Below are 12,437 nucleotides of genomic sequence, written 5' to 3' on the forward strand. Positions count from 1 at the left end.
TGAGGTTGGGGTGGGGGGGTTCTACCAGGTACGCTACAGCCCCAGCCGCGGCCGGCAGCAACCGAGCCCGAACCCCCCCAGCCACACACGTACCACAAGGGAGCCTGGGGGGGCCACAGCTCCCCAAAGGAGAGGGGCAGGGGCAGCTGAGCCCCGTGGGAACAGCCACCATGGGCCAGGGGACAGAGCTGGCCCACAGCCACCTGTGTCACCACAGCCCCCCAGGAGGATGAGGCCAGGCTCGGAGCCCGGGGGGGATTTGGCACAGTGAGACCCCCAGGGTGGGGCAGCCCAGCCTGGGGCAGGAGGGGGCTGGGGTAACTCCTCTGCCCCCTCCCAGCACCAACATGGACCAGGAGCAGGAGCCCGTGTGTGATTCCACAGCGTGATCCCATCCCAAACCCACCCCGTGGCAGGAATTAGTGTCAGAAAGGAGCAGCAGGCACAGAGCCCAGCCTGGAGAATAGCCCTTGGAGAAGCCACTAAGAGCAAAAGGCCACCTGTGACCCCCCAGCGTGCCCCTCCTCGGGCTGCTCAAGGCCTCTGCTGCCCACCTGGGAGCCAGGGGGTCCCCACTGGGCTCCCCTGGAGGGGGACAGTCCCTGTGCAGCAGCCAGAGCCTCCTGGCAGGCAGGGAACGGGGCTGTAAACTGCAGGGAGCCGGGCATGTAAACACAGACCAGGGAATGGGGGGCCGTGCCCGGGGGCTTCTGGCCCCCCACTGCCCCAAGGGACCAAAACCAGGGGACAAGGGGGGGTCCACAAGCCCCAGCCCTCCCCGTGGAGCCGGGGAAGCAGCAGCATCCCCCAGGAAGGGGGCTCTGGAGCAGGGGACAGTGACACTCGACCGTGTATAAAAAAGGAACTGATCTTCCCCGGGAAGAGTTTGTGCCCCACGGCGCCGGGGCCGGGCAGGGGGTGTGGGGAGTGCCGGAGCCGGGGTGCAGATGTTAGAGAGGAGCCAGTCTACGTTACATGGGGAGGGGGCGGGGGGTCCAGTCGAGTCGCGCATCCCGGGAATCCGAGCACTGAGATGGGGCAGGGAGGCCGGCGATGCCTGTGGGAGAGGCGGATCCTCAGCAGGAGTGGGTGGGGATCAGGACAGGCTGATCCCCTGCTCCCCTCCTCTGCAAGCCCCAGGGATCACAACTCCATCCTCCCACGGTGGACCACAAAGCCAGGGCACTGTGCTGGGGTCCCAGCTCCAAATCCCACCCCAGGGACCTCCAGCCCCTCACAGACCTCACTTGATGAGGATCCCCGTGGGCCGGGCCTCGTCCTCGCTGGTGTTCCTCAGGTTCTGCTCTGCTTCCTCCGAGGACCTGGGGCAGAGCAGGGTGAGAGGCACTGCCACGGCCCCTCAGCACCGTTCACCCCATTCCCACCCCACTCACGCCAGGAAATCCTTCACTTCCTCCACGGTGATGTCCCCGGTGGTGTCCAGCGGGGTCTCCAGGCTGCTGTTGGGGGAGTCGATGGGGCCGGGCGAGAAGGCGGCCGGGTGCTCCTCAGGGGACCCTGGGGAGTCAGGGGACAGGAGGGATTGGGGACAGCCAGGACACAGAGCCAGGCTTGGAGCAGGGCTGTGGGACAGGGTGTGTGTGCAGGGACAGGAGGGATTGGGGACAGCCAGGACACAGAGGCAGGCTTGGAGCAGGGCTGTGGGACAGGGTGTGAGTGCAGGGACAGGGTGGTCACTCACGGTCACTGTCCGAGGGCGAGTGCTGGCCCTCGGAGCTGCGGGGGACGTGGGTGCCGTTCGCCTGCGGCAGCTTCGGTGTCACCGCTGAGCTGTTGCTGGAAGGAAACAGGGAGAAGTTATGGCCAGAACCAGCGTTATGGGGTGGGTGTACAAGGGTTCCACCACTGCAAAGCCCCCCACGCCCCCGAGACAGCCCACCTGAGGCAGGAGGTGTCCTGGAGCCGGGCCACCTCCAGCCGGCACAGTGGCTCTGTCACATTCCTGGCGCTCAGTGAGAAGCGCTCGAACTCGGATGGTGAAATTAGGTAGAAACCTACGGGGGGGACAACAATGAGCCTCAGGCATCGCCCACAGGGCTGCAGGTGAGGTCAACATCCCATCAACACAGACGTCACCTGGTGTCCTCACCTTGGCCGTGCTTGGTGAAGACACAGGAGGCGATGCCGCTGATGTCCTCCTTGCGGATGCAGCTGTAGTGGACCTGGGGCCGCAGGCTGGGTACGGTGAAGATGTGGATGTCCCCCAGGTTGGTGAGACAGGCCAGGCAGTTCTCCAGCCTCTCCTCGGAGCCAGCGCTGGCCAGGCTCACCAGGGCCACCTTCCTCACCCGGCAGCCCTCGTGTGCTGTCAGCTTGAACTTGGTCTTGGCACTCACTTTGGGCAGCGTGAACACCTGGGGGGCAGGAGGAGCCGGGCTCAGGGGAGAGCAGGAACCTGCAGGGTTTAGGGGGGCAGCTTCCCCTTGGATTCACCACCCTAAAACAGGCACAGGAGTGCCCCCAAAACCTGACGGGTCACCTCCAGTCTCTGCGTGATGAGGACAAGGGACATTTTGTGTGCCATCTCTACCACAGCGGGACACTGAGCCCCACACTCACCTTGAACTGCTCCTCGGAGGAGATGAGCATGGAGTGGCTGCCCTGCATGTCGGGGGCCTTGGCCAGGTCCCGAGACACCTCGTAGGGCTCGGGCAGGGGGTTCCCCCGCCCGTCCAGCACCGCAATGGCCACCACGGGCGCCCGGTGCATCAGCTGGATCTCCTTCCCCAGCACGGCCTCCACCGCCCGCTCCGAGAACTTCTCCTGCGACGGCACCTCCAGGGCGTAGGCAAACACCGAGCCCGAGTTGGTCCCTGCCCACATCGTGGGGCCGTGGTGGGCGGCTGTGGGAGTGGAGCAGTGTCAGAGCCCCCTGCCCACACAGCCAGCCTGGGTAGGGAGGCAGGGAGGGGGTCTCACCGTCACGGAGGAAGGTGTCAGCAAAGTAGAGGCACCGCACGACCCCCGAAAGCGAATCATCGGCCGAGCGCGGCTCGATCCGCCGCTGCACCGGCGTCATCTCCACCTCGGGGGGACCCGCCTGCTCCGCCAGCTGCGCGTTGGCCTCCTGCACCTGGGGAGGGGACACGGGGTCACGCTCTGCTGGGTGGGGACGGGGAGCTGCCACGGCGGCCCCCACTCCCTGCCCACCTTGCTGGAGGGGCTGCTGGCGTTGAGCCTCTTCTTGCCCGACACGCGGCTCTTGCGGATGCGGCGGAAGGACTGGCGCAGGGACTTCTTGAGGGACTTCACGCGGGACAGGGGCCCCTCCATGGCCAGCGAGTCGTTGGGGTGCAGCGTACACCTGTGGGCACCGAGGCTGCTCAGCACCCACGATGCCATCCAGGGGTCCCCAGCACCGAGGTGCCCCCATACCTGGCCAGCACGGGGTTGCGCCGGTAGTAGTCGAAGAGCCCGAAGCCGTGGCTGGTGCCGAAGGCCACGAGGTTCCACTCGGAGTGCAGGGTGACGGCAGTGACGGCGGCGGGGGGCACGCACTGCACCAGCACGCTGGGCTGGAAGCCGGGGGGAAAGTGGAGGGGCCCGTTCCGGGGGGCCAGCCGGTCATGGCCCTTCCAAGTGAAGCCCTCACGGTCCTGCAGCAGGTCCACCGTGGCCACGCTGACCGCGTGCTCCGACTTCTCGTCGCTCAGCTCCATCACCAGCACCTGTAGGGGCAAACACAGACAGGGGGACACGCTGGACTTACCCCAGCCAGCCAGCCTGCTGCACATCGGGGGCTAAACCCAGGCTAGGAGCCCTTCAAGGACAATCATGGGGGTCTGTAGGGTCTGTAGCCCCCCATGCTGTGGGTCCCCAGTGGGGAAGCCCCTGCTCTGTCCTTGCCACCTCACCTGCCCCGCCGTGCCAGCCACCACCATCTTGGCCGTGTACTTGCAGAGCGCGATCTTCTGCACGCCCAGGCGCGGGTCATCGCTGTAGGGATCAAAGCAGCCCACCTGCGGGAGGGGACAGCTCAAGGGGCAGCCAGGACCCCGCACACAGCTGTGGCACAGCCCCCTGCACCCCCACGTCCCTCCACCAGCTGTGGCACACGGGCCACTCCGGGCATCACGCCCAGGGAAAGTCTGTCCCCACGCACCCCCCGTCCCTGTCCCCCATGCTGGGGCAGACCCATGGACGGTGGCCATGGAACAAGTGTCCCTTGTGTCCCCACAGTGCGTCACACCGCAGCTGTGCCCTGAGCCGGGGGACACGTCCCCGGGGCGCAGCCGGGATGGCTCCAGCAGGTGCATCCCCCGTGCCCAGCTCTGGCTTTGCCCCCTCCAGTGCTGGCAGAGCCTGCAGGGTGCTGCGTCCACGGCAGCGTCACCCTGCCCAGGGCACCTCACCTTGCGGAACGGAGGCCACTCCTCCTCGCCCGCCTGGTTGAGGCTGTCGTTGTGCTCACAGTCTGTCTGGAAGATGTTGGCGGTGCCCAGCTTGTAGAGGGGCTTGAGGGAGACCCCCGAGGCGTCCCAGAACCGCACCGTGCCGTCCTCGTGCCTGCGAGGGGGGGTCCTGTCAGCGCGGGCCCCAACATCTGCCCGGCTAACAAGAGCTGCCTGTGTGCTGGCAGCCACCGTGCCAGAGGGGGGGACACGGGGGACAGCACAGCGGGCGACACTCTCGTGCCCAGCCAGAACAACAAGGGGCAGGCCACCCGAAACGAGGGAGTGGATGCCACCACCACCACCATAATAAATTAGCAGTTAGAGCCATTAATCTCCCCCACTGCAGAAACAGGTGTGGATGTGTCCTCCCCTCATTTTGGGTTCCCCAGGCCCCCTCCCTGCTGCCAGCCCACTCACCCAGTGAGGAGAAGCCCCCTCTGCGTGGGCTCCTGGGCCAGGTTCTTCCCCCCGTCAATGGGCCAAGCCTGGAGGAGGGATGGAGAGGGGATGGAGGAAGGAATGAAGCCTCGGAATGCTGGAAGGGCTCAGCAGGACCCTCCCCACCATCCCCATCACTGACCGCAGAGGATTGCCAGGGGCTCTGCTGCTCCCCCACGCTGACGATCCTCTCCCAGAGCTTGAGGGGCACGTTGGAGACATGGCAGGAGCAGGTGATGGCAGAGGAGTGCAGAGGTGCCAGGTACGGGGCAGGGATGGTGGGCCAGCCCGGCGTCTGCAGGTCGATGGCCACCAGCTCCTCCTCCACCAGCACCACGAGGGCTCGGGGGTTCTCAAAGCCTGGGGAGGAGGGAGATGGCTGCTGCACGTGGAGACCCCCACACCACCACCCGCTGCCCGGGTGGCCTGGCAGGACGTACCTCCCTCGGGCACCTCCGCGCTCTGCACAGTGAAGAAGTCAATGACGCGGGAGGTGAAGTCGAGCGTGGCCAGGGTCTGGCCCTGCAGCACGCTGACACAGTGCCTGTCACCGTAGCTGGCCCGTGGCATCCCCCCACTGAAGATGATGAAGGGGTTCCTGGGTGGGACGAAGCAGCTGCCATCAGACCCTGCTCCCCCAAGTGCCCCCTGTGCCTCCCACGCCCAGCCCACCCACCTACCCTGACTCGCAGGTGCGCCAGAGGATTTTGCTGATGGCTTTGCAAGGGAACGGCCCTGAAACGAACACACCAACACTGGCTGTAGCACTGGGATATGGGGGGGAGGATCACCTCCCATCCCCAGAGCCCCCCAGACCCATCCTGTACCGTAGGGGATGGTGGACATGACGGGCTGCTGTGTCCTCAGGCCGGTGCCGCTCGCTGCCCACACCATGTAGCCGCCGTCGCTGTGGGAGCTGACGATGCTCGAACCGCTCTGCTCCCAGGCCAGGCTCTCCAGCTGCTGCGGGGCCACACGGGGGGCTCAGCACGTGGGTGGGGACACACACACAGCCCCACCAGCCCCACGTGGATGGGGACACACACACAGCCCCACCAGCCCCACACGGATGGGGACACACACACCAAGGGCCACGGCCTCCCAGCCCCAGTACCTGGTTGCCCAGGAAGAGATGCAGGACAGCACGAGTGCTCTGCTCCCAGAGCACCAGCAGCCCCCGGCTGTAGCCGATGAGGAGCTGGCTGCCATTGCGTGGGTGCTCCTGGATGGACTCCACGGGCCCCAGCGCCTTCCCGCAGCGATAATCATCGGGGACACTGCGGGGGGACAGGCACAGGGGGTCAGAGATGGGCTGGGGGTGCTGGGGATGCAGGGGAATGGGGCCTGCAGGGCTCTCACCTCTGCAGGATCTCATCTGGGAAGAGGGTTTTGTCCTCCAGCAGCGTCAGGGTGGGCAGGGTGACAAAGTACACGGCACCGCCCTCAGTGCCCAGGCAGACCATGGCACCAGCAGCCATGGGCAGCACCACTGTCACCCGTGTGATGCCAGGGGAGCAGCTGTGGGGGGAACAGGGGCTGCCTCAGCACTGTGCTGGGTCTGGGGAAGTGCCAGAGACCCCAGACCTGCCCTGCTCCATCCCTCCATTCCCATCTCCCCGAGTGCAGGAGGACAAGGGCAAGGACAGCCTCAGTGCCATTACAGCCATTAATCACCCCCGGCCGGGCCCTGCCAGCACTATGACAATCCAGAGCTGTTCCCTGCACTCAGCATCTCGGCTGAGCTCAGAGGAGCATCCCAGTGGGGAAAACACCCAAACACCAGCGTGGAGAGGGACCTTGGCCACCACCCCCCCGCCCCGGCAGCTCCCCCGCGCCGTTCCCGGTTCCCGGCCGGCACCGGCGCCGCCGCAGCCCCGCGGGGAGCGGCTCCGAGCCCCGGGCAAGTACTTAGCGCCGGCGGACCCTGGGCGCCCCGGGAGGCCGAAGCTGCGCGTCTCCTCCAGGTGCGAGCAGCCCTCCTTGTGGCACACCTCCCACAGGTGCAGCGTGTTGTCGTCCAGCAGCGACAGGAGCCAGCCCTGGGGATGGAGGGGGCATAGAGGGGTGTGTGAGGTGCTGGGGGGCTGCTGCCAGGTTCCCCCCATCCAGGGACACCCACGTACCTGGCCGGGAAGGAAGTGCAGCTGGGTGACAGTGGCCGTCTCCTTGTGCAGGCCTGTCAGCTCCACACCCGGCGCGCCATATCTGGGGGGGGCGTCAAAGAAACAACGAGGGAAGAGCCGTCCACCCCTTCCCCAGCAAAATCAGGACCCTCTGAATTCCCTCAGGTCACAGTTCTGCCTGCAAACATCAGCTCAGCCCCCTGTCCCCAGGAGAGCCAGGGCAGAGCATCCCTGGCTGTACCTCATGCCAGAGCAGGCCTCGGCACCACCATCCCCATCCGGGGAGCTCCAACTCCCACCAGGACGCTCTGAATCAGCCCGGAATCCACCAAGCACCTCCAGCTGCGACACAGCAGGTCAGGCTGGGCTCCACCAACCCCTCCAGCCGGGCTGTCCCAGGTCAGCCTGGGCTCCACCAACCCCTCCAGCCGGGCTGTCCCAGGTCAGCCTGGGATCCACCAACCCCTCCAGCCGGGCTGTCCCAGGTCAGGCTGCGGCCAGCGCTCCCAGCTGGGCTGGGTGTGCGAGAGGCGCCGGCAGCCCCGGCACGCACCGGCGGCGGGGTGGGGCTCGGTATGCGCCGGCACGGCCGCACTCACCCGACTGGTCCCGGCTCCTTCGGCGACGCCGCTCGGCAGGAACGGCAGCAGGAGCCACGGCAGGAACGGTGGCAGGACTGCATGGAGCAGCCCAGCCTGGCATCCCTGGCACCCCCAGACCCGCCGCTGCCCCCAGCCCGGTGTCCCCAGCGCACTGTGCAGCCCCTCTGGCCGAGCTGTGTGCTGGCAGTCCCTGCCCCTGGCTGCCTTCTGGTGCCCTGGGCACGGGGAACCAGCCCGGCGGCTCTGCCCGGCCCGACAGGCAGGAGCTGTCTGGCAGTGCTGGGCACAGCAGAGGCGGCAGAGCCAGGGGACAGCCACGGAGTTTGGGGACAGCAGGGAACAGGGCATGGGAATGAAGCAGGGAGCGCGCAGGGGGCTCTTGGTGCTACACGCATGGGGGATGCCACCCATCCTTGCTCATTCTGGGGTCTTTCCCCACCCAAATGAGTGCCACGGGCTGAGAGCCCTCAGGCCAAGTGGCTTGGGCACATCAGTGTCACCAGCATGTGGGGCGGGGGTCCAAGCACAGGGACCCCCAGCTGCCCCCCCAGGCGCCGGCTGCCCCTCAATGCCGGGCTGCCAGCACTCAGATCCGCCCAGCCCGGCCGGGGAGCACCCAGGGGTGCCCCCGCTAACCAGTAACGCCAGTCAGGCCAGCTCCGGCTGCTGCCTCGCCCGGCCCCGGCTTCCCCGGCACGGCCAGCCTCCAGAAGCATCTTTTTGGAGGCAGCCAGAGCAGGGCCGGGGCACCACGCTGGGTACCACCCCGAAACCATCCCCGCAGAGGATGCTCGGAGCGCCGCAGCCCCCCAGAGCCGCATCCCCGCCGTGCCGGGGGGGCTCAGCTGGGACCGGCCCCGCGGGCCGGGCGGGCGAGCGGGGCGGCCGGCGACGTCGCGGCCGGGCTGGCACCCGGGCTGGCCCCGGCAGAACAAAACACGCCATCTTTGTGCTCGGGAGGCTGCGAGCCGCCGGCCTGGGGGAGGGGGAGCGCGGCCGCCCCCACGCCCCGACCCCGCGGCCGCCCCCAGCCCGCATTCCTGCGGCGCGGGGCCCCCCGAGCACGGCCCGCATCCAGCGCTGGCCGCCCGCCAGCAGAGCCCTCTGAAGTCTCCCTGCACGCTGCCGCCAACAAAGCCCGGCCGGCCCCGCTCGGCGTCCCCCGCTTCGGCCCCCCACCCGCAGCGGGCTCCGCGCCCGCCGCAGCCCCGGCCGGTCAGAGCCCCGCTGCCCCCTCCCCGAGGGCTGCGGGGATGAGGATGGACAGGAGCCCCCCGGGATGAGCGGGGTAACAGCGGGAAGGACCCCATTGGGATGCCCCCGAGCCTCTTTTTTCTTGCCCCGGTGTTTTGGGCTCGGTGGGGGTTTCCTGCAGCCGCCCCCTCGCCGGCCGGCCCAGCTGCAGCACAGCTGGACGCAGGGATGGACGGCAGCCGAGTGGGGGCTGCCGGATGGGCCAGAAGCAGCGCAGCCACGTCTCCAAGCGTTCTCCGGGATGGGGACAGGCAGAGGAGCGAGCGCAGGAGGGGCCGGGAGCTCCTTACCTCCTGCTCACGAGGGAGGAAAAGGATACAGCTTGACGGCTCCCGCCTTGGTGCCGATGGCCATCACTCGCAGGACCGGGTCGTAGGCCAGGGCGCTGGGCTGGCTGGGGAAGCCGTGCTCCACCGTCTGCCATGGGGACAGGCAGGTCAGAGCGGGATCCCCCACCTCTGACACCCCCAAACCTTCCACAGCCACCCTCACCCCCGATCCCACACCAGCCTGAGCATCACCTCTGCGATGGGGGATCACAAAGATGCTGCGCTGTCCCCAGCGCCACCAAGGAGGGCTTTGAGGAGAGGGGACATCCCCCCTCACCCCAAAACGCAGCCCAGCAGCCGCACCACGGGCCGGGGTAGCTCTGACCTTGACCCGTCCCACCGCCCGGCAGCACTTTGGGGATGGGACCCCCCTGCTCTACACCCCCGCGGTCAGGACACCCCAGGAGAGGCGAGCGGGACCCCGGTGCGACATGGCCGGGCGGCAGAACCAGGCGAGCGGGACCCGCCGGAGCCGCGCGTGGCCCGGGGGCACCTTCCCAAGGAAGTGCGGGCCGCGGGACGTGCCCGGGCCCGCCGGGCCGGGAGGGGCTGCCCGGGCAGCGGGGGGACGCGGGGGGCGCCCAGCGGGCCGGGCCGCGGTGCGGGGAGCGCGGGGCTCCCCAGGGCAGCCGGGCTGAGCAGCCTGGGCGCGATCGGAGGATCCGGAGCCAGCCTGGCCGGATCCTGACCCGCTCCCTTTGTCTGGGCCATCCGAGCGGGGCTGCTTTCCGCACCCGCCGGCGGCACCGCCGTCACCCCGGCTCGGCTGCCCTCCCAAGGGACACCTTCAGCAGCGTGAGAGCGTCCCCAGCCCGTCCCAGGCGTCCCGGCACATCCAAGGGGGTCCCAACACGTCCGGGGAGCGAGGAAGGAGATGCTCGTGGGTGCCGACCCACGCAGGGTCACGGTGAATCCCCCCGGGATGCACGGAGCTGGGACAGCAGCACAGGGACAGCACGGCGATGCTTTAGGCCAGAAACCAACACGGTGACACCGGCAAAGACTCCCCAAAAAGCGCTGGCGCGGTTCCCCAGCGCTGCCAGCCCCAAAGGGGGACCCGGCCGAGCCCCCCGGCCGCAGCCCCCGCTCCCGCCCGCATCCGGCAGGCTGTGCCGGCCGGCCAAGGCGCGCTCCCGGCCAAATTACAGCAAATCCCAGGCAGATCTGGAGCTCGGGAGGAAAAACAACCCTTAATGGGAGGCAGGTGGGCAGCCGGCGGCCCCAGGGCTGGGACGGCCGCAGAGGGGCTCAGCCTCCCCCAGCACATCCCACCCTGGGCATCCCTTCGGGCAGGACCCGGCCGGGGCACCGAGCTCCCCAAAAACGGGGGGCTCTGCCTGGGCTGAGCCTCGCACCCCGGCCAGACCCTCACCAGGGCAGCGAGCTGGGGCTCAGGGCTGTGCTGGGAGCTGGCTCTGACCCCTCCGCACCGCACACCGCGACTCCGCAGCCCCGTCCCGCTGCGGGACAGCCCGGGGGGCGCTCCGGGGCACCCCACAGCAGCGCCGGGACGGACAGACTGATGGACACGGGCTGGGCACAGCCAGGGGAGCTGCCGGTGGTCTCATGCCCCGCGGCCACGGCAGCAGAATGGTCCCAAGGCTTCCTGGACAAGGTGCACCAAGTGCCAGGTGGGCACCCGCTGGCACAGGGCGCCCCGAGGGAAGGGTCTGGCACCCAAGGGGGTGTGGGGGTCGCTCCAGGGTTGTTTGATGAGCCTGGGGGTCTCTCCCGCCCCAGATGGGGGGTAAGCGGGAAAACTCGGAGGGAGGAGGGGGCAAGCGCTGACCTCTCATGTCCCCATACAGACACACTTTTGGGGAGCCAGGGAACCCCAAAAGCCCAGGGAGTCATTGCCACAGCCCTTCCAGCTGCCACAGGGGGTCCAGCCCCCCAATATCCCACCCCTGGGGAGACCGGGGTGAGCCTCTCATGGGGGATGCAGCCAGGGATGCTCCAAGGCCAGACAGGGTGCGGGACCAGGGGTCACCCCAAAACGCCCGTGAGCGAGGCCTGGGGGAAGCCACGGGACAGGGGCAGAGCGGGAACCGGGGCGCTCCGGGGAACCCCCCAGGAGGGGCTGGGGGCGGGGATGTCGCGCTGCCGAGGGGGTCGCATCCTCTCCCGGAGTGCCCCCCGCACCGCACGGGGAGGAGCGCAGCCCCCGGTGCGCATCCCGCTCCCGGGGCTCCCGGTGCCCACCCCGGGGGTGCATCCCGCCGGGGCGGCCCAGCAGCCCGTCCCGGGATCCCCCGGGAGGAGCGATCCCTGCCCTTTCTGCGCGTCCCTTCCCCGGGAGCGGGGAGGTCCCGGCGCGCGGCTCCCCCGGGGCTTCAGCCGGTCCCGGGGGGCGGTGCCCCGCACGCCGCTCGCCTCCCCGCGGGCAGCATCCCGCCGGGGCACCAGAGCCCCGCGATACCGGGGGCTGCCCGCTCGCCGCACCCTGCCCGGTACCCCCCGGTGGTAGCCGCCCCCCCGGGATCCACCGCCGCGCCCCCCGCTCGTCCCAGACGCACCTTGCTGAAGGCGAAGAGGTCGTGGCGGAGGCGGTCGCGGTGCGGGTCGGCACCCTGCCGCCGGAACCGAAACTTCATCATGGTTGGGCCGGCGGCGGCGGCGGTGGCGGCGGCGCGGTACCGGGCGGGGCGGGCGCGGCCGGCGGTCCCGGGGCCGGTCCCGGCGCGGCGGTGGCGGTGGCGGGGCCGGGGCGCGGCGCGGGGCGGGGCCGGCAGGGGGCGCGGTGCCCGTGCGGGGTCCCCGGTGCCGGTGCGGGGTCCCGGTGCGCGCGCCCGCCGAGCCCGGGCAGGCACCGCCGCGGCGGGGGCGGGGCGGAACCCTGACGGACAGCTCCTCCCGCCAATCACCGCGCGGCAACGCGCGCCGCGCGCCGCGGCCCCGCCCACCCGCGCTGCGCCTGCGCCGCCGCGGCAGCCGATGGGACGTGTAGTCGTCCAACTCAACGCCCTCTGCGCTGGGTTTATTTATATTGTTTTTAAAATACTCTTCTTTCGATTTCTTCCCTCCCCGTGGGCATGGTGAGAGACATTGAGCATGCCCCAAGCCTGGTCACCGTGGTCACAGCCCCCCACAAACACGGGGTGTCGTGGATTTCGGGTCTCATGGTGTGCCCCACAGCCATGGGGTGCATCAACATGGCGGCGGCCCGGCTCCCAGGCCCGCAGCATCCTGCCCGCTCCCACAATCACCATCCGAGCCTCACTCCCGGCTGGCCACTCATTCTCCCCGCTAGGGCACCGGGAATGTTGTTCCCCATTC

At 69.1% G+C, this 12,437-nt stretch overlaps 1 protein-coding gene across 2 annotated transcripts; it reads right to left on the reverse strand.

Annotated features, from left to right (window-relative positions):
• Positions 1-13: 13 nt before the first annotated feature.
• Positions 14-11,774, reverse strand: LLGL1 (LLGL scribble cell polarity complex component 1). Of its 2 annotated transcripts, none has more exons than XM_058035324.1 (23): positions 11,678-11,774; positions 9,152-9,249; positions 6,977-7,058; positions 6,777-6,892; positions 6,213-6,371; positions 5,968-6,130; positions 5,681-5,816; positions 5,534-5,588; positions 5,294-5,451; positions 4,996-5,213; positions 4,833-4,900; positions 4,374-4,527; positions 3,876-3,980; positions 3,397-3,689; positions 3,172-3,325; positions 2,941-3,094; positions 2,581-2,864; positions 2,111-2,375; positions 1,901-2,015; positions 1,703-1,797; positions 1,395-1,518; positions 1,243-1,322; positions 14-1,057 (listed from the first exon to the last, which is right to left on the reverse strand). In XM_058035324.1, exons 1-22 carry the CDS (start codon positions 11,756-11,758, stop codon positions 1,244-1,246), a joined length of 3,156 nt encoding a protein of 1,051 aa, XP_057891307.1. In that variant the 5' UTR covers positions 11,759-11,774; the 3' UTR covers positions 14-1,057; position 1,243. The 2 variants fall into 2 exon arrangements, with proteins under 2 accessions (XP_057891307.1, XP_057891306.1); XM_058035323.1 differs by having other exon boundaries at positions 6,762-6,892; positions 11,678-11,758.
• Positions 11,775-12,437: the final 663 nt, after the last annotated feature.

The sequence above is a fragment of the Melospiza georgiana genome, chromosome 16, assembly GCF_028018845.1.
Source record: "Melospiza georgiana isolate bMelGeo1 chromosome 16, bMelGeo1.pri, whole genome shotgun sequence".
Taxonomy (NCBI): domain Eukaryota; kingdom Metazoa; phylum Chordata; class Aves; order Passeriformes; family Passerellidae; genus Melospiza; species Melospiza georgiana.